Source organism: Dreissena polymorpha, chromosome 14, assembly GCF_020536995.1.
Source record: "Dreissena polymorpha isolate Duluth1 chromosome 14, UMN_Dpol_1.0, whole genome shotgun sequence".
Classification (NCBI taxonomy): domain Eukaryota; kingdom Metazoa; phylum Mollusca; class Bivalvia; order Myida; family Dreissenidae; genus Dreissena; species Dreissena polymorpha.
The window spans coordinates 41,675,297-41,702,182 of NC_068368.1; the positions used below are offsets into that span (position 1 = coordinate 41,675,297).

Genomic DNA, 26,886 nt, shown 5'->3' on the forward strand with positions numbered 1-26,886 from the left:
AATCCCACATTTAAAAACAATACTTTTTGATACAAAATTGAATTCAAAATGGCAAACTTGTTAATAATGGCAGCCTATCGACGCATTAAGGAATGATTTCCAGACGTGCTGACCAAGTACGGCAAACATTGTGGTATGATAATTAAACGATTTTCTCTTATCGTGACACTATACTATTTCGCTAATGATTGTTTTCTCATCTTGGAGGCGAAATTGAAATTCTGCGAGATGGATTGTAACGCTTAATTGTAACAGGGCCACAATTTGTGTCGTTTGAGCATACAGAGAGTAGTCCGGAATTTCTTACACTGAACAGTGCTACATCCTTTGAATTGAGCACATACGCAGTGATGTAGCAAAAATTCAGAGGTTGTATCTTGAATCAGCTTATTAAATATTCGAAAATCTTCATGCGTGTCTGTTGGCGTTATGTTAAAGTCACTAAGATGAAAACTGAAACAGCTTCGCCTAAAAGCGCATTAGTGCTCTATACCTATGTTTATGTTAGCGTTGTTGACACCGTGTGAACTGCTCGGGTAACAAGTAAAGCATAAACAGCAATGTTTATATACTTTTACTCCTCCATATACAAGATACGAAGATTATTGTATATTTTGAATTTGTATATGGTGTCAAAAATCAAAAGTTAAGTTCTCATTACCATTTTCATCATACTTTCTTTGCTTTCAGAACTTCCAAAAAAGCATGCTGTTTTTTTTTGTCTTAGTTATTTCTATGAAATAATAAGGATGATAAAAAGTGCACACAAAACTCGACCCGTGCGCTATGACACACACTTTTTTAAGTTGAATGGCGTGTGTTCATTTCAAACTTGCGATTGATTTTGAAAAATGAATTGCGTGTTAAATTATGCAATAGCGAACATCTTCAGTGCCTTCAGCGCTTTGATTTTCTTAGGGGGACAAAAGAACCCCGACCGACTTTGATAACACGATCAAAGGTCGTCTGCAATATTACATAATTCTTAAAGCTATCTTATTACCTTTTTTCAAAACAGATTAAACGTTGATTGTCAAAAATCTAGAACAGAAGTTAAGACAAGGTAGCACAGAAATAGACGCAAGCATAGTTTTATTCAATTGTAAATAATTGTTGTGAAACCCCATTAGTCTGTGCAGATTATACATCACTTAGAATTTTGGTTCTGTAACAAATACAAGTAAACGTATACCATACCAGACACATAACCGCTGTACACTTTACTGCAGTATAACAATTGAGCCTTGTTCTGAGAAAACTGGGCTAAATGCATGTGTGTAAAGTGTCATCCCAGATTAGCCTATTCAGTCCGCACATGCTAATCAGGGACGACACTTTACGCTTTTATATTTTTAGTTTCAAGGAAATCCCTCCTTATCGAAAATCCAGTTTAGGCGGAGAGTGTCGTCCCTGATTAGCCTGTGTGGACTGCATAGGCTAATCTGGGATGACACTTTATACACATGCATTTAGCCCAATTTTCTCAGAACGCGGCTCAATTTAAAATATCTTTTAGCTCGTTCATATTCCTAAGTTAGTTTAAATGATTGCAAAATAAAATATTGACGGATTCCTTATATAAAGTGTAAAATACAGTCTTTATTGTATAAGCACGGAGGGCCGAGTGGTCTAAGCGGTAGACTTTTACTCCTGAACTCAAGGGGTCAGTGGTTTGAGCTCAGTTGAGGGTTACTTTTTTTAACTGGAGCTTTTAAGATTTACATTTATCAACATAAAGCATTTAATGACAAACTTCAATACTTCAATACCAAAATCTGTGAAAAAGCCCCTTTAAGATTTTAAGAATTTATATGCTGCAGTATTACATCTAAAAACGGTAGGCGCAACGATTGCTTTAAATCGTGTATGGTAGGCCATTGTGACAACAGCTTTGTGTATGTAATAATTATATCGTTCGTAGTGGTGTTGATATACTTATTTTTATTCACTGAAAATATTTCAATAAACGAGGCAGAATTTGCGATCCGTACTTGATTGAAAAAATACGACACGCTCTACCAGGTTTACAATTGTAAATATTAACTATGTAAACAAATCTTTAAATTTAATTTACGCGTCGCGTTTGTGATTGAGAAAATTATAACATACAGGTACAAGGGTTCTTTTGACCTCGTTTTCATGAACGAATTTAACCGTGTTCGTAATGTCATAAACTAATCAGATAAAATTTGTGAATATAGAACAGTGCTGAACTAATGCAAAATCCGGATGTAAAACTTACTTTCCGTTTAGTATTTTTGATGATGAGATCAGATTTTAATTGGGAATATGAAAGGATCTTAATACATGCGAACGAAGTACTTGTTGATTTGAGGTAAGTCTTTCTTTAATGAACACCAAGTGTGTGAGTGACACAAAGAACAGATGCGTATTATAAATTCATAAAACGATTTAACAACACCTGTGCAAAATGCAACAGGTAGTAAACGCATTGCCTGGACTGTGTTACCATTCTATCTGTATATACACGCGCTCTGTGTCGACTTTTATATCAATAGTTCACTTTAATTGAGTCGCGTTCTGAGACAACTGGGCATAATGCATGTTCGTTAAGTGTCGTCCCAGATTAGCCTGTGCAGTCCGCACAGGCTAACCAAGGACGACACTTTCCAACCTAAACTTGATTTTCAGTAAGGAGGTAATTCTTTGAAACTAAACATACCATAAAAGCGGAAAGTGTCAATTTGTATTGTTCTTTTATTAACATTTGCAGTTTTATAAAAATAGAATTTCTTCAAGTATCAAACATGCAAATATGACAGTAGATAACGACAAATGTAAACTTAAGCGATCCTTGCTCTTAAATAGATATTACTGTGGAAGTAAACTTTGGAAATATACTAGCACGTTGAATGCACTAGAGTAACACGATATTTACATGCGAAAAGAGATGTAAAATCAACTGAAACTATTGATTTTTGTTATTAGATACTGCGGCTAGAAGAAACCAAAGCCTTTAACAATACGTTGGGACGTCGCATCATCGAACACATATGTTGAGGCGACAGTTGTTATCATATTGCTTTCTCAAACAATGAAGCTTCAATATCGACTCAGACATTATTATACGCAGCAAAATGCAGCCCGTTTGAGTTCTTATACGCCATAATTTAATTTTATGAAAACCCGTCATATTGAAGCGCATTTTATTGTCGTTTGTGTAACGCCCATATGTATGAAGTGACGTCATATAATAATAAGTGACGTCATGGCGTGTTGCTCGTGCGAATGGGGGCGGAAGGAGCGGCAGACCTATCTGAAGCAGTTGACGATGCAGCAGGAGAACGAATTTCTGGTGGAGATGGAAAAGGTAAATATAAGTGTAGTCTAATCAAAAAAGAAAGAAACATTTGCGTCGTTTCCCGTCGCCTACCCCCCCCCCCCCACCAAAAAAATAATAATAAAAAAATAAATAAAAAAAATAAAAAAAATAGTAATGTTATGAAATAGTTCCGTAGGAGTTAATGGTTAGTTTTGTTTCGAGTAGACGTGTAGGCGTCTATTCAGATAAAACATGCGATATATTACAAATGTGAATCTGTAAAATCTTAGCAGGCCTATCCCAATCTGATACACAAACCGGAAATATCAGAGCTGCTTGTTAAAGTCTAAGAGAGGCACGAACTATTTGTAAAAAGAGTTTTAAAAAGATATATATCCCTTTAATTATGAATATCGATCTTCGGCTCGCAAGGAATAATAGTTGGCCTTTCGGTAGTCCGAAAACAGAATTAATTTATTTGTTTGACCGAATGCGCAGCAGGCAATTTGCAACCTAAAAATGAAATAATCAAGACTTGTTTTAATAGAAATTCGACACTTAAGGCATAATAACACTAAATTATGATTGTAGTATTCTGTTCACGCATCAGATCGTTATAAACGCTCGTTTTATTTGTGGTTAAGTCTGGGATTGGTGTGAAGTTCTGATGTAGCTTGAGATTTGCAAGACCGTGCATATCTTAAGACAAACCGGAAGTCTTGCATTTCTCACGGTCTTGCGAAATTCACGCTACACCGGTTTAAACTACCAATGCTTTGCATTGACTGTTGCAATGCGGTATTCCCAGTTTAAAAAAAAATCATTTTATACATCTATGCTGTTATACAAATGGTGGATAAGAAACATTTCGCTCCTGATAGAGTGTCTGGAGTTTGATTGTTTGCAACGTATTCCCGTACATATCGTCAATATTGTCATATCAGTCATCAGAGGATGAAAGCCGTAGAGCTAGTTTTTGTTGAGTGGATGTAACATATTTAAGATCATTTCTGCTACTAGTTCGTTTGACAATTTGCTGTAGATATATCGCTAGCTTAATATCGGTGTATAGATTAATCATATTTCTTTTTATAGTAATAACTTAAAAACACCTCACATAATCATATTTATATCAATCCGTTATCTACGATACTAGTACTCTTGTATCATTTTATGTTTTAAGTTGGTGTTCTGTTATAAATTCTCTTCTGGAGGAGTTTCGTTGTTTGCTACCTTTTATTCGAGTATATAATTTATGAGTATGTATTCTATTTAAATAGATCCTTTTGTATTTGTACGGGTCCCCTCAGAAGACGCAAGTATGTATGTTTGCAGCATGTTTCTGTGAATTATGCATTAATACTTTTTACACGAGCGGATGCATGTATTTGTTTTTGTGTCTGATTGCATGCAGTATTTTTTGCTTTACCAGAATCCAACAGTAAAATACATCATATCTTCTTTTTCATGGTCCTCCAGGTGTTTGAAAAGGTGAGTTAAGTTTTGTTTTAGTAACAGTACTATTCAAAGCTATTTTATATAAAAAAACATATTTTGAGATTTCAGTTTGTTCTTCTTGAACCTGGATATAGGGCTAAAAATACGTTTTATAATCGTTTGGAAAATTAACTTTCAGAAATCCCATTATGTTCAACTAGAAGATTTGGATTTATCTCAAGGGCCACATACATTTTTAATATTAAGTCCAATTGTATGGATTAAAAAAACTGTTATTCAGGTTTTTAGTTTTTGTTATAAACTGTTTTTAACCAAGCTTTCCGAAGGAAAAAACTGGTTATTAGATTGGCGGATGTCGGCGAACGGGCGGGCTGGTGGGCTGGTGGGCTGGCGGGCGGGCAGGCGGGCGGAACAAGCTTGTCCGGGCCATACATTTGTCGTTCATTGTGAGATATTGTGTCGGGCGAAAGAATGACGTCAATATCTTCAAGGTCAAAGTCACACTTTGAGTTAAAAGGTCAAAAATGGCCATAAATGAGCTTGTCCGGGCCATAACTATGTCATTCATTGTGAGATTTTAAAATCATTTGGCACATTTGTTCACCATCATTGGACGGTGTGTCTCGCAAAAGAATTACGTCAATATCTCCAAGGTCAAGGTCGCCACGACCAAAAATAGATTGATTTTGAAACAAATGGGGTAACTTTGAACAATCAGTAACAATGCTTATTTTGAGTTGGTCTTCCTTTATCAGACTTTTTTTCAAATTGAAATCAAGGTGGCCACGAGTAAAAATAGATTGAATCTTACAAAAAGGGGGTAACAATGCACATTTTGAATTGTCTCCCTTTATCAGACTTTTTTTTTCAAATTGAAAACCTGGTTTTGTGACAATTTTGTCCCTTGTTTTCCAATATTTTCAAATATTTTGTTTTGTGATAACTTGTCTGACAATTTAGCGTTTTGTCATAGTTTTAGTTTTCTGTTGGGAATTATATTGAATATCACAAAAATACCAAGTGAGGATTTTGATATATGAAATCAGGAAATGTTTTGACGTTATTCAGTGTGTCTCAAATGTTGACAATCTAACAGGGGTATTTTAAAACAGGACTTCAGATCTTAATACATTTGGTGAAAAACTCAAGTAATTAAATGCATCGCTTTTGCTTGTAAGCTGCACTTGAAGTTATGTGTACTTTTTTCTAAATTCGCACCATAATCTTTTCATATAACAACTTTTTTTACATATTATTGACATACCTTCAATTTATATAAATTCTTTATTGTTTTCTCAATATATTGAATCAATCTTTAATACAGTCTACGCAGTTCAATGTATTTCAATTCTAGACTATGCGTCGGGAAAATAAGCTTCGTTCAGGGAAAACTGGTCTTAATGCACGTGCGTGATACGCCCTCAAAGACAAGCTTGTGCAGTCCGCAGGGACGTTATTTTCCGCCTACACTGGATTTATTTAAGAAGTGTCCTCCTTCAAACGAAAAAATCCTACAATAAAAAGAGTTGAGAGTGACGTTCCAGATTAGCCTGTGCTGACTGCACATGCTAATCTGGGATGGCAATTTACGCACGTGCCTAAAACCCAATTTCCCCAAAACGCGTCTCAACTTATTAACCGTATTAAAGCACGGAAACCAGGGTGTTCGGCTCGAGGAGTTGCATGGTGAGCTAAAGAGCACGGGAGCCATGGAGACTGTTCCGCACACGAAGCTGACGCGCATGCTTGATGAGGCCGACGCCGACAAGGACAAAAACCTCACCTTCGAAGAGTTTAAAAACATGGTAGAGCGATTTGTGTGTATTGCGCTTTAAATCTTTTCCGCAAGTGTATGGTTCGAACCCAGGTGATGGCAACTTTCTGTCGTGTTCAGTTGTTGAGTCATTATATGTTTCTGATTCCCCAGATGGTAAAGTTCACACACTCTTTTAAGTGAAAAAACAACAACAAAAAACAAACAAAAAACAACATTATAATGAAATAAACGCACATATAACGTGGCTCATTCCGTGCACCTTAATGAGAAAACAAAAATAATTGAATGCCATACAAGTGGAAATTGGATTTTGTCTTAAGTTTAAGACAAAAGCTTCTTCATCATACCTTACATGTAATTATCTATGAGTATGATATAATTCTCATTGAGAAAACAATAAATCAGGGACGACACTTTCCGCCTTATTTTAATTTTCGTTTAGGGGAGACATATCTTTAGACGAAAACGTCTTTAAAAGCTGAAAGGGTTGTCCCCATATTATGCGAACTGCACAGGCTAATATGTGACGACATTTAACTCGCATGAATTAAGCCCAGTTTTCCCACAAAGGAGCTCAAGTGTTTAGATTTAAAAGATGCATCCTCAATACGGGTCTCTCTTCCAATGTCTGATACCACTACCGTAAACCAGGACGTACATGATATTTAGTTAATTACATTATGTAGTGTTTTTAAATAAAACCATTTATTATTATATCGAATTATAGTCAATTTTCTATACAATAATATTTCCATCATTGAATTGTATTATCTTCAAAATCTGACCGGTTTGTCTTGGGAGACAATTAATTTTCTCAGTATTTGATACCTTCACAACAAAATACTGTTTGCCTTATGTGTGGGAGGCGGAAAACTACAACGGGCGAGGCATGGTATGGTTTTGCGCAAGGGGGGGTTAGAGGGCTAGGGTTAGGGTTAGGGTTAGTGTTAGGGGTCGGGTTAGGGTTTGGGTTAGCCTAAACCCAACCCTAACCCTAACCCGACCCCTAACCCTAACCCTTACCCTAACCCTTTTTTGTGGTTATCACCCCTGACCATGCCTTGCCCGTTGTAGTTTTCCGCCTCCCTATGTGTATCCGAAACACCGTTAACAATTTGATGGTTTGATTCATTCACAGTACGCCAAGATCGACCGGAAGGAGAAGCCGGCGATGCGGCGGTTCGTGTCGGCAGCGGTCCAGAACATCGTGCCTCGGTCGCTCCGAGAGGACTTCCTGGCCAACTACAACTGCCGCCCGCCGCCCGTGTTCATGATCGTCATCAGCGTCATTGAGGTACGGCAGTATTTTTTTCACAATTTTGAAGATTGGGCCGGGCCATTTTAGAGTGGGAAAAATCGAGTCGTTTTGACAAACATTGGTAAATTATTGTTGCTGTTATTTTTATAACAAGTACTTCACAGTTGATAAAAAGTGATTTCAATAATAAATCTACGAAGGTTAACTTATAGACCTAGATTGGAAGAATAACTAAGTGTTGATATATATATAACAAAGTCTCTATAAGCCTTGTTGTATTTAAACAAAAACGCTGTATTATGTTTTGCCGAAGCTTTCGACCTCACGGTCTTCCTCAGCGGCCATTATTTATTTTCAGATGTTTTGTTATGAACGGAAATGACGTCGTGCTTTTCCGGCGTCAACGTTGTTTACGCGCCCTTTTATTAACCTTTATTCTTGCACGTTGATGCCATATGGTCGGTATGTCCTTAGTTTTGACTTCCACAATTGTTCCATGGTTTTGCGGTACTCGTCCGACCCGCTGAGTTTTTCGAGTCCCATTATTTGGAAATCATCCATGGAATGTCCGTCGGTGTAGAAATGTTCAGCTACCGGGTCACTGTGCTGTGTGCGAATACGCGACAGATTCAATAGATGTCGCTGGTACAGAGTTCCGCCGGTCTCTCCCACATACACGAACCTGCGACAGCGACGACAGTTAACCGCGTACACAACATTGGATGATTTGCAATCAACATTGTTTCTGACGCTGTACTTCCTGCCGCTGGGATCTGTGAAATATTCCGCCTTCATCATGTACGGGCAAATGGCGCATCTCTGCGCCCCACAGGGCCCGCTCATATTGGGTTTTCGGAAGAACATCCTATTGTGTTTTTTGTGCACTAGGATGTCTTGCAGGTTGCAATCCCGTCTGAAGGCTACTAATGGGGGCTCAGAGAACACTTCCTTCATTCTATCAGACGTGTGCAGCGTGTGTAGGTGTCTACGGATGATACGGCCGATGTTGGGTAGTGCTCGCGAAAACGTTATCACCAGCGGAATCCTTGTATTATGCTCCGAGTTTGTCTTTTCGCGCAAAAGGTCCTCTCTCTTTTTATTGTCGACCTTTATCAATTCGGTCTCTACAAACGCCCCGTCATATGCACGGTTCACGAGCTGTGTTTTCACCGCCTGTCTGTGCTTCCGGTAGGCAACCTCCTCTGAACAGATTCTTTTCGCACGCACACCCAGACCATACGGTATAGCTTTTTTTGTTGACTCCGGGTGCGAAATATCACTGTGTAGGTACAGGTGTTTATCGGTAGGCTTAGTATATATGTCGGTTTGAAGGCGCCCGTTCCGTATTGATGTCACCGTGTCCAGGAACTCTAGTTTTTCTGAAGAATAGCGGAGCTCGAGTTTAATGCGAGGGTTGAATCCATTTCCTTGTGTGTGGAAAGTTTTAAGTGCCTCGATACCATGCGTCCATAAGCCCCACTCATCATCCACAAACCGGAAGTATGCGAGTGGTTGCTTTTCTGACCGCCGGAACAGTTTCTCTTCTCAAGCACCCATGTACGTTGATGCATAGTTCAGCCCGAGGCTGAGAAGAGGAACTGTTTCGGCGGTCAGAAAAGCAACCACTTAAAACTAAGCCTACCGATAAACACCTGTACCTACACAATGATTCTTCGCACCCGGAGTCAACAAAAAAAGCTATACCGTATGGTCTGGGTGTGCGTGCGAAAAGAATCTGTTCAGAGGAGGTTGCCTACCGGAAGCACAGACAGGCGGTGAAAACACAGCTCGTGAACCGTGGATATGACGGGGTGTTTGTAGAGACCGAATTGATAAAGGTCGACAATAAAAAGAGAGAGGACCTTTTGCGCGAAAAGACAAACTCGGAGCATAATACAAGGATTCCGCTGGTGATAACGTTTTCGCGCGCACTACCCAACAACGGCCGTATCATCCGTAGACACCTACACACGCTGCACACGTCTGATAGAATGAAGGAAGTGTTCTCTGAGCCCCCATTGGTAGCCTTCAGACGGGATTGCAACCTGCAAGACATCCTAGTGCACAAAAAACACAATAGGATGTTCTTCCGAAAACCCAATATGAGCGGGCCCTGTAGGGCGCAGAGATGCGCCATTTGCCCGTACATGATGAAGGCGGAATATTTCACAGATCCCAGCGGCAGGAAGTACAGCGTCAGAAACAATGTTGATTGCAAATCATCCAATGTTGTGTACGCGGTCAACTGTCGTCGCTGTCGCAGGTTCGTGTATGTGGGAGAGACCGGCGGAACTCTGTACCAGCGACATCTATTGAATCTGTCGCGTATTCGCACACAGCACAGTGACCCGGTAGCTGAACATTTCTACACCGACGGACATTCCATGGATGATTTCCAAATAATGGGACTCGAAAAACTCAGCGGGTCGGACGAGTACCGCAAAACCATGGAACAATTGTGGAAGTCAAAACTAAGGACATACCGACCATATGGCATCAACGTGCAAGAATAAAGGTTAATAAAAGGGCGCGTAAACAACGTTGACGCCGGAAAAGCACGACGTCATTTCCGTTCATAACAAAACATCTGAAAATAAATAATGGCCGCTGAGGAAGACCGTGAGGTCGAAAGCTTCGGCAAAACATACTACAGCGTTTTTGTTTATATATATATATATATATATATATATATATATATATATATATATATATATATATATATATATATATATATATATATATATATATTAAATCTTCCAATGGAACTTTGTAGGTTCCATTAAGGAAAACGAAATTCCTTTGGGAATGGGTCTCTATAAAGGCCCTGAATTGAACGAATACACACACTGTACGGTGTAGGAAAAGCATTAGCAAGTGTTGTATATGAGAATCAGTTTAAGGGTCATCCTTCAAGTTCACCATCTATGTGTCATAAAATACTATTTTTCCTTGGGTAAGATAGGTCACGGGGAGGGGGGGGGGGGCGTGTACTTTTCAATGCATATTTCCTTTTAAACACAATGCCGTTGTCGCCGAATGAACTAAATCTACATAGATTGCTGACAAGTTATTCCACATATCTCTGTAATTGTTGCATTTGTACATGTATTGGTCTGTTACCGAAATTAATGTTGTAAGTAAGGTACATAAGAAACACAACGGTCAATGTTGCATAAGTAATATGGTATTTTAGCGATGTATTATATTTTTTTACTTTATTTTATTGGAAAAATTGGCGTTTGGCATATTAAAATTTATGAAAGAAGTTTTCGCATGAACTTATTTTACTACAAGGTTCCGTCCACTTATGATATATCAGTAGTCTACTGAAATACGCCAGCGACCCCCCCCCCCCCCCGAGTAATTTCAACAAAAACGATCGCCAGTCCTTATACGAGAGTGTGTTTGTCCGTGCATATGAGGCGCGCCCCGGGAAACTGCATGTGCGCCTAAACTGGATTTTCGTTTCGAAGTGACCTACCTTAAGCGAAAAATTAATTTTCAAAAGCGCAAATGTCGTCCCTGATTTGACTTTGCGAAATGCACAGGCTAATCTGGGACGGTACTATACGCACATGCATGAAGTCCGGTTATCCCAGACAGAGGCTCATATTATTTTACAGATCGGGGTGTTCATCTACTACGCTGACATTATGGCGCGGGGAGGGAGACCTGTGACGGCATACGAGGGTGTCCCCAATCCCAACGTTCTAATGTACATGCCCACGAGACGGCACGAGGCGTGGCGCTTTGTAACCTACATGTTCGTTCACCAAGGGTATGCGTTTCATGAACACATCTGCGTAATGTACCATGATCCTCGTTCTGTGAAACCGGGCTAAATCTATGTGCGTCATTTGTGTTTCCAGGTTAGCCTGTGTATTCCGCACAGGCTAATCAGGGGGTGACACTTTCCGCCTCAACTGCATTTTCTTTCAGAAGAGACTGCCTTTAAATAAGTAAATTCATAAAAGCGGATAATTTCGTCCAACATTAGCCTGTACGGACTGCACAGCCTATTCTGGGACACTTTACGCACATGCATTTAACCCAGTATTCTCAGAACGAGTCTAAAATACAGCATTTAATTCATTTTGCACATTTTGTGTGTTTAAGCGACTATTCTAAAAATCATGATAAATAATCCATCGTGTTATGGAATGGCGGTATCTGATTAAAATTATTATAATGGATTATGATATTGCATGAAAAACAAACACTTTCGTTTCACGTGCGTGTACGATATTTAATGCTAAAGCCGCTTATTAAAAACACTGCCAATTTGTTAGAATAAAAAACTTCAATAACTCGGATTTTTATACCTTAAGTCGCGACTGCAGCAAACAACCACCATGAAATAAAAAAACAGCAACACTTATAGCATTTAACGGTAGAAATACAAGTATGAATACAATAAATAAGTAGCTGTTTATATTTCCGGTGTAAAATACGTTATAATATCAATGAAACGGAGACATTTCATAAATAAAATTAAAATTAAAGTTGTTTACCTCTCTAGTGATGATATAGAACGTTATCTTGCTACACTGTATAAAATACATGAACACTTAAATGTATTAATGTGTCACACACCTCAGTTCTTCTTCTTCGTCTTCTTCTTCGTCTTCTTCTTCTTCTATTTCTTTTTCTTCTTCTTCTGTTTATTATTATCATTATCATTATTATTAATGTAATTATTATTATCTTTTTTCTTCTTCTTCCTATTATTATCATAACTTCAGGTACATTCATCTCGTGTTCAACCTGTTTTTCCAACTGTTGCTCGGCCTCCCACTTGAAATCGTCCACAAGTGGTATCGCGTGCTGCTCGTCTACATCGCCGGCGTCGTCGGCGGCTCATTAGCGCATAGCGTCACCGACTACAACGTGAATCTTGTCGGTGCCAGCGGCGGCTGCGACGCGCTCATCGGCGCCCATATGGCGAGCGTCATATTGGCAAGTGCTTTCTGTCGAACTCCTCTCAACGTTTATTTCCCCTTTTGGTTTATGCTGACAATTGCCGTCTTAAGGAAAATCCCCCCCGCGTGGAAGAATAACTTAAGCTTTTTCTTATTTAATGGACATAATTCTTCGGTGATATTTATGTTTAATTTATACTATGCAAGCAATTATGAAGATAGAAAATAGAAAATAATAACTCGAGTAGTAGCGGCAGCAGCAGCAGAGGTACTAAAGGTAGAAGTAGCAGAAGTAGTAGAAGTAGTAGCAGTAGTAGAAGAAGTAGTAGTAGTGTAGTAGTAGTAATAGTGGTAGTAGTAGTAGTAGTAGTAGTTCTAGTAGTAGTAGTAGTAGTAGTAGCAATAGTAGTAGAAGTAGAAGTAGTAGTAGTAGTAGTAGAAGTGGTAGTAGTAGTAGTAGTAGTAGTAGTAGTTGTAGTAGTAGTAGTAGTAGTAGTAGGTAGTAGTAGTAGTAGTAGTAGTAGTAGTAGTAGTAGTAGTAGTAGTAGTAGTAGTAGTAGTAGAAGTAGTAGTAGTAGTAGTAGTAGTAGTAGTAGTAGTAGTAGTAGTAGTAGTAGTCGTATATTAGTAGTAGTAGTATAAATCGTAGTCGCCGTCGTAGTAGTAGTAGAAGTAGTAGTAGTCGTAGTAGTAGTAGTCGTAGTAGTAGTAGTAGTCGTAGTAGTAGTAGTAGTAGTAGTAGTAGTAGTAGTAGTAGTAGTCGTCGTCGTTAGTAGTAATGGTAGTAGAAGTTGTAGTAGAAGTAGTAGTAGTAGTAGTAGTCGTAGTAGTCGTAGTAGTAGTAGTAGTAGTAGTAGTAGTAGTAGTAGTAGTAGTAGTAGTAGTAGTAGTAGTAGTAGTAGTAGTAGTAGTAGTAGTAGTAGTAGTAGTAGTAGTAGTAGTAGTAGTAGTAGTAGTAGTAGTAGTAGTAGTAGTTAGTAGTAGTCCGTCGTAGTCGTAGTAGTAGTAGTAATAATAATAGTAGTCGTAGTAGTCGTAGTAGTAGTAGTAGTAGTAGTAGTAGTAGTAGTAGTAGTAGTAGTAGTAGTCGTCGTAGTAGTAGTAGTAGTCGTCGTAGTAGTAGTAGTAGTAGTAGTCGTAGTAGTAGTAGTCGTAGTCGTAGTGTAGTCGTAGTCGTAGTCGTGTAGTAGTAGTAGTCGTAGTAGTAGTAGTAGTACTTATAGAAGTAGTAGTAGTAGTCGTAGCAGTAGTAGTAGTAATAATAGTAATAGTAGTAATAGTAGTAGTAGTAGTAGTAGTAGTAGTAGTAGTAGTAGTAGTAGTAGTAGTAGTAGTAGTAGTAGTAGAAGTAGTAGTAGTAGTAGAGTAGTAGTAGTAGTAGTTGAAGTAGTCGTTGTAGTAATAGTAGTAGTAGTAGTAGTAGTAGTTGTAGTAGTAGTAGTAGTAGTTGTAGTAGTAGTAGTAGTATAGTAGTAGTAGTAGTAATAGTAGCAGCAGCAGCAGTAGTATCAGCAGCAGCAGCAGTAGTAGAAGCAGTAGCAGTATTTGTAGTAGTAGTATTAGTAGTACCGCACGAATTAATTTCTTTATTTTAATCATGTTGAATGTTTTTCCATTATTTAGAATTGGAAGGAGATGAACTACAAATGCGACAAATGTGAACCACTGCGCATCTTCACGAGCGCATACTTCCAACTGGCGATTCTCTTGTTGCTAGGTGAGCGGTATTCCGCATGGGTGGTTCTTATAATAAAAGTTATCATAGAAAAAATTCTATAAAAACGAACGTCACATTTATTTTGTAAATAGATGTCCCGTCAACGACTATCGATAATACGATACTGAACATACAATGACGTCATATTATGAAACGGTTACGTTACACAAGGAAATTCATTGTCTACTTTTATCATGTTACAATTGAAGCAGAATAACTCTATACGTTCTTGAATGTTCGGATACGTTCAGGTTTGTCATACTTTTACGTATCCATAGATACCTTCACGGTACCTAACTCACATATGTCAGAATCTTGCGTTCCGTAAAGTAATACAGTTCTAATAAAATAAGTACTATTTACTTACGTATTTTACAGTGGTAGTGGAGATGGTAAACGCGGTGTACAGACGATTTTTTGAGGACGATGCCGGAAAGGTCGGTCTTACTGCGCATATCGGGGGGCTTGTTACAGGTATGCACTACCGGTGTGATTGCATATTTCCGGTCTTCACTTACGATGATAAACGGGCATGCACCACCTACTCACTCTAGAGCTTTTTAAAGCGAGATTATACGAATTTTATATGTGTTAAATTGTAATTTATTGTTAACCAGGTTTTCCGAAGGAAAAAACTGGTTATTAGATTGGCGAATGCGGGCGGGCTGGCTGGCTGGCTGGCTGGCTGGCTGGCTGGCTGGCTGGCGGGCTGGCTGGCTGGCGGGCTGGCGGGCTGGCGGGCGGGCGGAACAAGCTTGTCCGGGCCATAACTATGTCGTTCATTGTCAGATTTTAAAATCATTTGGCACATTTGTTCACCATCATTGGACGGTGTGTCGCGCGAAATAATTACGTCGATATCTCCAAGGTCAAGGTCACACTTTGAGTTCAAAGGTCAAAAATGGCCATAAATGAGCTTGTCCTGGCCATAACTATGTCATTCATTGTGAGATTTTAAAATCATTTGGCACATTTGTTCACCATCATGGGACGGTGTGTCGCACGAAAGAATCACGTCAATATCTCCAATGTCAAGGTCGCCACGACTAAAAATAGATTTAAAAAAAAAAAAAAACTTACAAAGGGGGTTAATTTTGTTTGTTCATTTCAAAAGTTCAGTTTGAGTTTTCTCCCTTTATCAGATTTTTTTTTTCACAATGAAAACCTGGTTTTGTGACAATTTTGTCCCTTGTTAAAATATGTTACAATAACACCAAATAGGCAAGAAAAATTATACATTGAAGACGAATTTCATAAAATGCAGCAGAGACAAATCAGCGCCCCGAACCGATTGTGACGAAGACATTTTCGATTTCAGAATTAAATATCTGGCTTATTTCGCATTTTGAGACACATGTTATTATGTACTTTTATCGTAATTTATATAGATCTATATGTATAAAAAGTGTTTTACACATTTTATATTATAAGTTCATAAATATTTGACAAAATCGTATGATCTCTCTTTAAACGTATGTAACTAAAATAAAAACATAGTAGGGAATTTGTGTGGATCCAGTCATGTAAATCTCAATGTCACAGTTAACATTAAAAAAAAGAAACAATCAGAAAATATTTTAATTCCGGTCAAATTATTTAGTTTGAATGGATAAATCTTGATTATACTTAGAATATAGCAAGTTCGCATTGAGACCTTGATTGTGATTGTATTTTAGGTGTGTCAGGAAATGATCAATGTCACTGTTACTAAAAGTTAGGTCTAAAATGGATCAAAGAAATTTCGGGTCGGTTCGGCGGTAACAATAAAACAAACAAACAGAGGAACTTCGGCTAAGTTCGGGTTAGGATTTAATAAGTAAACAAAACAAAAAAACGTCTGTTCATAACGGGCTTTTTAGCACAATTTATATAAGACTGTTTTGTTAAATTAGAATTTTAAACATAATTAAATTGAAATACTGATGTATTAAACTATTTATTAATCACATAACATATTTTTGGAAATCACTGACAACAATGTCCTCCTTAAGACGTCATAGCTGGCTAGACCGAAGAAAGGCACAGACAATTATCATCATACATCAAAGTTTCTCTTACACTAAAATGAAGAGAACACACGAACTTGTTAAGGGTTGGTCTAAATGCCGTGTCAAATTTAAATTTATATAGATTTCACTGACAGATTCCGGTTCAGAAATTCGCCATGCATATACCCAAAATATTTGTATTATTTCGAAAGACTATACCTACCCGAATTCATGCTTTTGGTGTGTCTATTCTTTTTTTTATAATAACAAGCTATGCTAAAAATAATTTCGAAAACAATTGTACTGAAGTAAATCAATATTCCACCGATTAAAAAATAAATATATCATCCATTTTGAAACTGGCTAGCAGACCCGGTATTATTGGCAACAACTTTGTCCCGGATCCGCGGATATTTTATACACCCTCAAATCGGGCTCCTGTATTATATTCCCGTTGGAGCTCTTCTAAAAATTGAAAAGGAAGGTACAAGATCAATAACCTCAGTTTGGTTTTGAACAGACTTGACAAATAAGCTTGGAATTGCCGTTCGGGCCAGTCAGATATATATCATCGTATCTTTTACTCAAAATAGAAAAAAAAATGTTTGTGGTGAATAATTTAAGTTTTGATAAAGGTATTACTGAATTTGTGTATACATGTTTTTTTGCCTATATATCCAGACCTAGCATTGGGTTTCATTTGGGGTCAGTCAACGTCACTGTTACAAAAAGTTAATAAAAATTATTCTGCTCAATATTTTAAGTCTGGATAAACGTATTGTGTTGCACTGCGGTGTGTAGGTAGCATACTTGGCTTGGGATTCCATCTGAGGTAATAGTCAAAGTCACTGTTTCTTAAATGTAAAAAAACATTTCCACTCAATAGCTTGAGTTTTAACGAATTTCTCAAATTATGTATGTTGGTAGCCTAGGAAGGGTTTATGAGACCCGTGTGATTAAGGTCATGGTCACTGTTACTTAAAATACACATGTTTTACGCTCTATGACATGAGTCTTTATGGAGATATTGCGCTGAAGTTAAGGTAGCTTTCATGCAAACCTTGAATGGGATTGCAAAAATATTTTAATTTATTTATTTTTTAAACTGTTGAAAGCATGGTTTCGTGATTTGCCTCTTTTTCTTGTTATCTCTTGCTCCTGTATTTCTTCTATGACTCCTATGCTATTAGTAGGTGTTTTAACCCTTCAACATATTGCACTTCAATTATCTGTTGGTGCTTTTACATGCCTCGTATTAATCTCACTGCAACATGCCTGCTGATTTATCGCAAACCCAATCTTCTTTTTCACAACATAAACTGCTTTATAACGAATTGGCACAATGGATTTACACAATCCATTATCACTACTTTACACATTATTTTCAAACACCCCACATTGCTTTATCGCTATTGTGCACATTTGTTTCAAACACCCCACATTGCTTTATCGCTACTGTACACATTTGTTTTACACACCCTTCATCGCTTTATCATTACTGTACACATTGGTTCTACACAACTGTCATTGCTTTACTTACACAACTTACACGCCCAACACTAAGGAGCACACTTGTTGTACATCCCAAAATTACCTTATCACTAATGTGCACATTTGGTTCTACACGACCCACATCGCGTTTTCACTAATGTGCATATTATGTTTACACGTCCCACAATGCTGTATTATTACTGTACACATTGATTACACCATACATCGCCTTTTCACTAATGTACACATCGATGTATCACAACTGTGTACATTTGGTTTACACACCCCACATTGCTTTATCACGACTGTACACAAAGAGTTTACACACCCCACATTGCTTTTATACTAATGTGCATATCGGTTTTACGCAACCCACATTGATTTAATACTAGTGTGCATTTCAGTTTTACACACCACACATTGCTTTAATACTAATGTGCGTAGCAGTTTTACACACCACACATTGCTTTAATACCAATGAGCATCGGTTTTACACACCCCACATTGATTTAATACTAATGTGCATATCAGTTTTACACCACACATTGCTTTAATACTAATGTGCATATCAGTTTTACACACAACACATTTCTTTAATACTAATGTGCATATCGGTTTTACACACCCCACATTGATTTAACTAAATTGTGCATATCAGTTTTACACATCCCAACTCGCTTTATCACTACTGTGTAAATTGGTTTTACACAGTACAAATTCATTCATTATCTTACATTGCTCATTTGCTTTACACACCCAAAATGGCTATATTGCTTAAGGAGATCCATATTGTAATTTACAACCCCACTATTAAATTCAAACTCACTGCTTTGTCAAAAGATTCAAATTGCTTTATCGCATTATAAGTAGTACTTTAATACAATCCGAAACAATTATAACACAACCCACATTGCTTTATCACAAAACATCTTACTTTTACACTACCCGGATTTCTTTCACTCAACTTACATTTAAAGGGACTTGCTAACAGATGTTCTTTGTATTTAAAAAAAGTTATTTAATGTATTTACTAACACTATTGTTATAATTTGAATGGTTTAAAATAATCATAATTACAAGGAAATAAAATTCGCATGCCATCGGTTCGCAACCTGGACCTTTTGAAAACAAAGCTAACCCCCTTCCATTAAACCACAAATAAAGCATCAAATAAATAAAGGGAATATCATTATTAAAAGATGATTATCAATCAAGATGCACAAATACATTTAGCCTTTCAAAGGCTTTGCGCTTTGGAAAATATGTTTGTGATAACAGCAGCTTGAAAGTACGCCACCAAACATAAAACTTTGATTTGCGGTGTGGCAAACGCATGAAACTTTCTATATTAAAGGTCAGTGTTTTACTCCCTGCATTAGCATTGAAAAGAAACATTTTACGTATATCTCTATATTACTTATTACAGGCATTGTATATTTCAAAATTGCATAAGTTTTTTTCATCTAAAACATTTATAGTAACTTAACAAATACGAGCTGTCAACAAGTCTTTTTATTGTTACCCAATGCTTACTGCCATTCCCTGTTGCACCCTCGTGTCTTCTTTACAGGTCTCCTGTTAGGGGTTTCCATTCTGAAGAACGTCGCAATTCTGCAGTGGGAACGGATCGTTGGCCGTTTTGCCTTTACCCTATATGTGGCGACCGTTCTGTTCTGTGTTTTATTCAACGGACTTTATAAAGGATACCCGGAATCAAATTATAGCCATCCGCTCGACTTGTGACCACGACTCTTCATCAAACCACACTTCTAGTGTTTAACGTTGATAATCCCCATACCATTCGAAGAAGTCGGGGATATAATGCTTTGCGCCAATCAGTTGATCTGGCTGAATGTCGTTCGGACAAATGTCACAGACTTTTTCATTTCCTCGTTTCCACTCGACCACTTGATTTTATTTAAATTAGAATTTAAGGTCAGAGTCACAGGATCTTGTTACATATAAGTTGAAATACCTTTCCGCGCGATATTGACCTCCGACAATCCAAATTAGTATGGTGGTAACTTTAGAACAAAAAATACGTATTTCTGATTCTGAGGTGAACAAGTCAAATGTTAAGAACGAAGGAACTGGTAACATGACAACATTGTCTTCACAAATCTTGAGAAAAAAGAAAAACTTAGATAATATGCATATACATACTGGTTAATATTGGAAAAAGGAGACCAACACGATTAAGAGAACAAGATCACAGGTCAAGACCACAAGGGTATGCACTATTAAAAAATCTCTAGCTACTGCGCATATGGACGATTGCCTGAAATAGGTGCAATAAATGTTTTAAAGTGTGATTGTTCGATTACTATATGTGTAAAATTGTAATATATTGATACATATATGTTACAATATCTCAATATAGGCAAGAAAAATTGTACATTGAAGACGAATTTCATAAAATGCCAGCAAAGACAACCCCCCCCCCCCCCGAGCCAATTGTGACGAAGATATTTCGTACATATTTTCCTACAATAACCGAAGCATTCGTCTTTTTATTAGAATCGCAGTTAGTGTACGTGTGTCGCATGAATAGATATCGTTGTAGGAAATTAAAATGATCTGTAAAACTAAATTTAGATTCACACCGTACATGCATGGTATACATGCTGGCGAATTCGACTTTACAGACATTTTTTTATTTCAGAGTTATATATCTGACTTATTTCGCATTTTTCGACACACGTTCTTCTTAACTTTTTTTTTTTTATTGAAATATATGTATATTAAGTTTTTTTACACATTTTATATAAATTCATAAGTATTTGACAAAATCGTACAATCTCACTCACAGGCAGCAGTATCATAAATTTATCTCCCCCCCCCCCGAGCTTACCCCAGGGGTTCCAGATGTTAAATTGTACACCTGAATTTATTATTTCTAATACATCCATTGAACTCAGCATGTTGCTCAAATATTTTATTGTCCATTTGTATAATAATGATCACGTTATATGTTACACTGTTGTTTAGGTGACTTATAGTCCTATTAGGCCATGTGTTCTCTTATGCATTGTATATATGTCTGTCAACACCTTGTACGTAAACACATGTCACTATTATAAAAGATTATCTTATCTTATCTTATCTTATCTTATTGCGTCTGACTTTTCAACAACAAATATTGACACAAATACACAGTTTGAAAAAAAAAACTCGTATTAATTATATAATACCTATACGAGGGGTATTTTTTTCAAACTGTGTATTTGTGTCAATATTCGTTGGTGAAAAGTCAAACCAGACACAATAGGTGTACATTTAACAATCTGGAACCCCTGGGGTTAGCTCGGGGGGGGGGGCGAATTTATGATACTGCTGCCTGTCATCTCACTTTAAGCTTCTGTTTTATAATAACATGGAGTTGTTCATTCCGAAGTTTATACAAGTATCAGAATTTCAAATATACCTGCAAATTACTATACATTTTATCTTCGTATGTATTTTTTAAAAATATTGAATGTAGCGGTATTCTCAAATTTCTTTGAAGAAGAAAGAGCAAGTGTACCGGGTATTCCATTTTTATTTCCCCTAGTCTATACTGGAGGACATATTGTTTTTTTTTCCATGTATGTTGGTTTGTTGGTTTGCGTCTTTAACATTTGCCATAACTTTTGCAATATTGAAGATAGCAACTTCATATTTGGCATGCATGTGTATCTAATGGAGCTGCACATTTTGAATAGTGAAAGGTCAATGTCAATGGCATTTTTCAAGGTAAAATATATGGGGGACATTGTGTTTCACTAACACATCTTGTTTGAATTAGTTTTTGCCGTCGCGGATTTTATCTAAACAAATATGTGTACGGTTTTAGAAGATTTTCTTAATGGCATGTTTCATATTCAAATACGTTCATCCTTTGACTTTACAGTCTACCAGTAACATATACACTTTAATGGCAGGAAATATTATTCTATGCATGATTTCAATGTATAGTGCAAAAACTATTGTGTAATGTGTATATTTGTTGTTTTTCGTGCCTAGTGATATATCGGTTGAAGCTGTATTTAGTTTTAATGCGGAATAATTATGTGATGCATGTAACACATTGAACTTATTTAATTGTAAACATGAATTCTTTAATATACATATGAACACATAACCCCAAGTGAAGTTACTTTTTTCATGAAATAGCAATGTTATATTTGTTTTTACTTAATATAAATTAAATCGGTTGCCTTGTTATTTATAACTTGTCGTAAGTTAATGTAATTACACAATGTACGCTGTTTCATTATAAACTGCTCGTCAAGAGAGAACACGAGCTTACCAACTTTAAAATAAATTTTCTTTTTAATATCCGCTTCACAACCAATACCTTTCCATGTATTATTTTAAAAGATATATCACTTTCTGTCACATGCTTGGATAAGATTTATCGGCTTGAAACAAACAATACCATGCATTCGGAAAGAAAGTGTCGTCCCTGATTAGTCTGTTCGGACTGCACATGCTAATCTGTGTGGACACTTGCACATGCATGTAGTCCAGGTTCATTCTGCACAACTCTGGCTATCTCGCCTGGCTTGTATCACCCTCCCTCTTGCAGGTTCATTCTGCAAGGCTCTGGCTATCTCGTCTGGCTTATATCATCCTCACTCTTGCAGGTTCATTCTGCACAACTCTGGCTATCTCGCCTGGCTTGTATCACCCTCCCTCATGCAGGTTCATTCTGCAAGGCTCTGGCTATCTCGTCTGGCTTATATCGCCCTCCCTCTTGCAGGTTCATTCTGCAAGGCTCTGGCTATCTCGTCTGGCTTATATCACCCTCCCTCTCGCAGGTTCATTCTGCAAGGCTCTGGCTATCTCGTCTGGCATATATCACTCTCACTCTTGCAGGTTCAATATGCAAGGCTCTGGCTATCTCGTCTGGCTTGTATCACCCTCACTCTTGCAGGTTCATTCTGAACGACCCTGGCTATCTCGCCTGGCTTATATCAACCTCACTCTTGCAGGTTCATTTTGCACGGCTCAGGCTATCTCGTTTGACTTATATTACCCTCCCTCTTGCATGTTCATTTTGCACGGCTGTGGTTATCTCGCCTGGCTTATATCACCCTCACTCTTGCAGGTTCATTCTGCACGGCTCTGGCTATCTCTCCTTACTTATATCACCCTCCCTCTTGCTGGTTAATCCTACACGGCTCTGGTTATATCTCCTCGCTTATATCACCCTCCCTCTTGCTGGTTAATACTACACGGCTCTGGTTATCTCTCCTGGCTTTTATCACCCTCCCTCTTGCTGATTAATCCTACACGGCTCTGGCTATCTCTCCTTGCATATATCACCCTCCCTCTTGCTGGTCAATCCTACACGGCTCTGGTTATCTCTCCTGGCATATATAACCATCCCTCTTGCTGGTTAATCCTACACGGCTCTGGTTGTCCCTCCTGGGCTTATATCAACATATCTCTTGCTGGTTAATCCTACAAGGCTCTGGTTATCTCTCCTGGCTTATATCACCATCCCTCTTGCTGGTTAATCCTGCACGGCTTTGTTTATCTCTCGTGGCTTATATCACCCTCACCCTTGCTGGTAAATCCTACACGTCTCTGGTTATCTCTCCTGGCTTATATCACCCTCACTCTTGCAGGTTGATTCTGCACGGCTGTGGCTATCTCGCCTGACTTTATCACCCTCACCCATGCAGGTTAATCCTACACGGCTCTGGTCAACTCGCGTTGCTTATATCAATCTCCCTCTTGCTGGTTAATCATACACCGCTCTGGTTATCTCGCCAGGCTTATATCACCCTCACTCTTGCTGGTTAATCATACACGGCTCTGAATATCTCGTCTGGGTTATATCACCCTCCCTCTTGCTGGTTAATCATACACGGCTCTGGTTATCTTGCCTGGCTTAAATCTGACCGGGTATACGGCGTGTAATTGTGTCTGGGTTCATTCTATACCAATATTGTAGGCATGGTACATGCATTTCACTTTAATGTTTCTGGCAGCTGTTATGCGCCTTCATATACGTGTATATGTGTATCATGATAATTATAATGCATGTGTACATATTATGTTTACAAGCAATGGAATAAAGTCATTTTTACTTTATTATAACATTTTCGTTAGAACCGTTCTTAATGTTCTGCACCACTAAACAGCTTGGCAAATTTTTGAGTGACCCTGTTTCATTGTTGCTCATATTTGTTCGGTAACTGTTGAATATGGTGGTCAACAAAGCTACATGTATATTATACAACGAATTCTTAAAACTAATCTCACTTGAAACCACTAGCCTTGATAGATGTTTTATTAGGGTGATCGCGGTAATAAAAAACTGGTTAAAATCAAGTCCTAAATTAAATTTTGTCAATTTTCAGGGTATCATTTGATTCATTTCGATTTTATTATCAAGATAATTTAACAAGTGTTTGAATTAACGTTTAAAACAATATTCTGGTGAGCAATATAGGACCTTCTCAGCCCACCTATTACGCTTGGTATATATGATAAAATGGATGCGATTGTAACCATGACAGAGAATATGAGAAAAAATAGAATCATTATTACCATGTAATTCCATGATTGAAAAAAACTCGTAAAATTTTCTTGATCAGATGTCAAATATAAATCCTGCAATTTGACGTACAGTATTTGTATCGGAAGTGTGAAAATAAATCATACATTTTTCCTTAAATCAAATTTTGTTAAACACCATTTTTGTGCTATTTGTTTCAGGCCTGCTGATTGGATTTATAGTATTGAAGAATATCAACGTGGAATCATGGGAGCGGAAGTTGGTGTACGTGACCTTGACCCTTGTGCCTATCTACTTCCTGTTTTGCGTCATACACAATTTAGTGTTCCCGGGATATCCCGAAACAGACACAAGTTTTTGCTGCTGACGAAACATTAATTACTATTTGGATCTTTCAATAATTGCCGGTGCTCAGTTTTTACGTTTATTAAGTTTGTTTTCATCTTCACTCATATAATTTACGTGTACATGTACATGGCATTTTGTTTTTGTTCATTTTAGCTTGATTGCATAGAAAGCGATGTGCTTAGGAATTTCTCTCGGATTTGCTTCCTGTGAATACGCAGCAATACAGAGTGTTTATATATATATATGGATGGGGATCTAGCACAGAATATCCAGTTGAAAAGAAAGACACCGTATCCAATAGATGTGGCCATACTGTGTTATTTCAGGAAGCAACAATACATTGTATTAAACACATGAAATTGCCTTGCTGATCATGATGTTAACTATTTAAGTTTCGGTTCTTGGCTTTACAATTGTGGCTGATTTCGGCTATATCGTTGTGTCGTATTGGCTAGTTTAGTTTAAACCTATTTATATTAGCTTGATTGCATCGAAAGCCTCAGGCTTATTCAAATGCTCTCGATTCCGTTGTATGTGCTTAGAACCAGTACTTGGTGTGTTTTGGGAAGATCTAAATAACGCACCGACATTTGGGATCGAACCCGTGATCTCACGGTCGCTAGGCGGACACCATAACCATAACACCACGACGACCTGCCGTATTGGATAATTTGCAGGGTGCCAATACAGCTACACAACGACAAATATACGAGTTGATACTTCAAAAAAAGGCACTGTTGGTTCTAATGCCTTGTCTTGCTGGTGCGCTTTAAACTGTCTAATTTGTCAGAGCGTCTACGAGCTTGAATACAAAAAGGTTGTACCCACCAGTAAAATGACAAAAAGCAAGTATATCATTATTGTGCCCATTTTTGGCATTTTAGAGCTTTATATATGTCATTTAGATGTGATATGATATTAAGGAATTATGCAAATTACGACACATTTCATAATAATCGTCTTGTGTGTTGTTGCGGCGTGTTGTTAAGTTTGCGCCGTCTTCATTCTAATCCCTTTTTGTCAGTTGAAATCATGAACTGAAGGCTGAAGCTGAGACAAAGCTCTTCAAAGGATATAAAATCAAAAGAGAATTGAAGCGTTACCGAAGCTCTGGAAATAAAAAGTTGCTCTATTATGAATCAATTGCATACTTCACGAACATTTTAACATAGTTATGTGTCATGTTTACATTACTGTACACACGGAAGGTAAATCTAGCGTATCATATTGTAGAAGCTGAAGAGGTAGAAGTCATGTAGCTATTACTTTACCAACGAAGTGTTTGCTTAATGAACTCTTATTATGTTAACTATTTACACACGGGATGTGACTCTAACATATCCTATTTAGAATCCGAAAGGGAGACAAGTCATGTGGTAATTACTTTACCAATGCATAGGATTGTCACTTTACCTAATATCCAATCTCTTTCACGACGGCTACATTACATTCACCTCTGTGATGGGCTGAGAACGGACTATTTTTATGAAAGCGTCTCATTCATGTCATGATCATTCCAAGCGTTCATCAGGGAGGTTACAGTATACTAAACAATCTCTTGCACGACGGTTACATTACATTCACTGCATTAAAGAAAACCATCTTATACCATAATATCTTATATAAGTATTAATTCATAATTATAAAATTGATATGATTTTTTTATGTTAACAAACCTACATACATACATACGTCAAGGCAATGCCTAACGTCACTCAATCAAAATAATGTCCAATTGTTTACATTAGTTAAGTGCGTGGAATGATTCGATCTGCGTAAATGGGCAATACAATAGTTCCAAAGAGTTGCATGAAAACTCGCAAGTTTTTGCACGATGTATCGTAAATTTAAAATTCCTGTTTCATTATTTTACGCCTCTGATCCAAAAAAAATGCAAATCAAATATTCTTTGAATGCGTTTGTTCGGTTTTGCCCAGTTTCTGTGCAATATGGCATGCTGAGCCTTTCGCAGAGTTGTATGTGAGAGCAAGGAACGACAACTCTGCGTGGAGATTGTCTAATATCATGTACGTCTGTACACACGGAAAGTTACTGTAACGTATCATTTTGTAGAAGCTGAAAGGGAGACAATACATATAGCTCTTACTTAACCAACGCATGGTATTTAACTTTTATCAT

General features: G+C 37.6%; 1 protein-coding gene and 1 long non-coding RNA gene across 8 annotated transcripts; both read left to right on the forward strand.

Moving 5' to 3' along the window:
• The first annotated feature begins 1,891 nt into the window (after positions 1-1,891).
• On the forward strand, positions 1,892-25,452 carry LOC127857907 (rhomboid-related protein 2-like). Of its 7 annotated transcripts, XM_052394648.1 has the most exons (11): positions 1,899-2,335; positions 2,950-3,331; positions 4,763-4,774; positions 6,391-6,546; positions 7,657-7,812; positions 11,400-11,554; positions 12,519-12,732; positions 14,319-14,412; positions 14,791-14,886; positions 24,600-24,663; positions 24,901-25,452. In XM_052394648.1, exons 2-11 carry the CDS (start codon positions 3,230-3,232, stop codon positions 24,911-24,913), a joined length of 1,062 nt encoding a protein of 353 aa, XP_052250608.1. In that variant the 5' UTR covers positions 1,899-2,335; positions 2,950-3,229; the 3' UTR covers positions 24,914-25,452. The 7 variants fall into 7 exon arrangements, with proteins under 7 accessions (XP_052250604.1, XP_052250601.1, XP_052250602.1 ...); XM_052394644.1 differs by lacking the exons at positions 24,600-24,663; positions 24,901-25,452 and adding an exon at positions 19,462-20,223 and having other exon boundaries at positions 1,892-2,335; positions 3,203-3,331; XM_052394641.1 differs by lacking the exons at positions 24,600-24,663; positions 24,901-25,452 and adding an exon at positions 19,462-20,222 and having other exon boundaries at positions 1,894-2,335.
• LOC127857908 (uncharacterized) lies at positions 22,177-23,972 on the forward strand. The gene is made up of 2 exons (XR_008038673.1): positions 22,177-22,516; positions 22,749-23,972. It is a non-coding gene; the product is annotated as an uncharacterized LOC127857908 (long non-coding RNA).
• Positions 25,453-26,886: the final 1,434 nt, after the last annotated feature.

What these genes read in the sequence shown, in the direction of transcription:
- LOC127857907 (XM_052394644.1), top strand. Translation starts at nt 3,230, where the DNA reads ATGGCGTGTTGCTCGTGCGAATGGGGGCGGAAGGAGCGGCAGACCTAT. An exon ending in TCGAAGAGTTTAAAAACATG is followed by an intron (nt 6,547 to 7,656) that starts GTAGAGCGATTT and finishes ATTCATTCACAG; the next exon opens with TACGCCAAGATCGACCGGAA. An exon ending in TACATGTTCGTTCACCAAGG is followed by an intron (nt 11,555 to 12,518) that starts GTATGCGTTTCA and finishes TCATAACTTCAG; the next exon opens with GTACATTCATCTCGTGTTCA.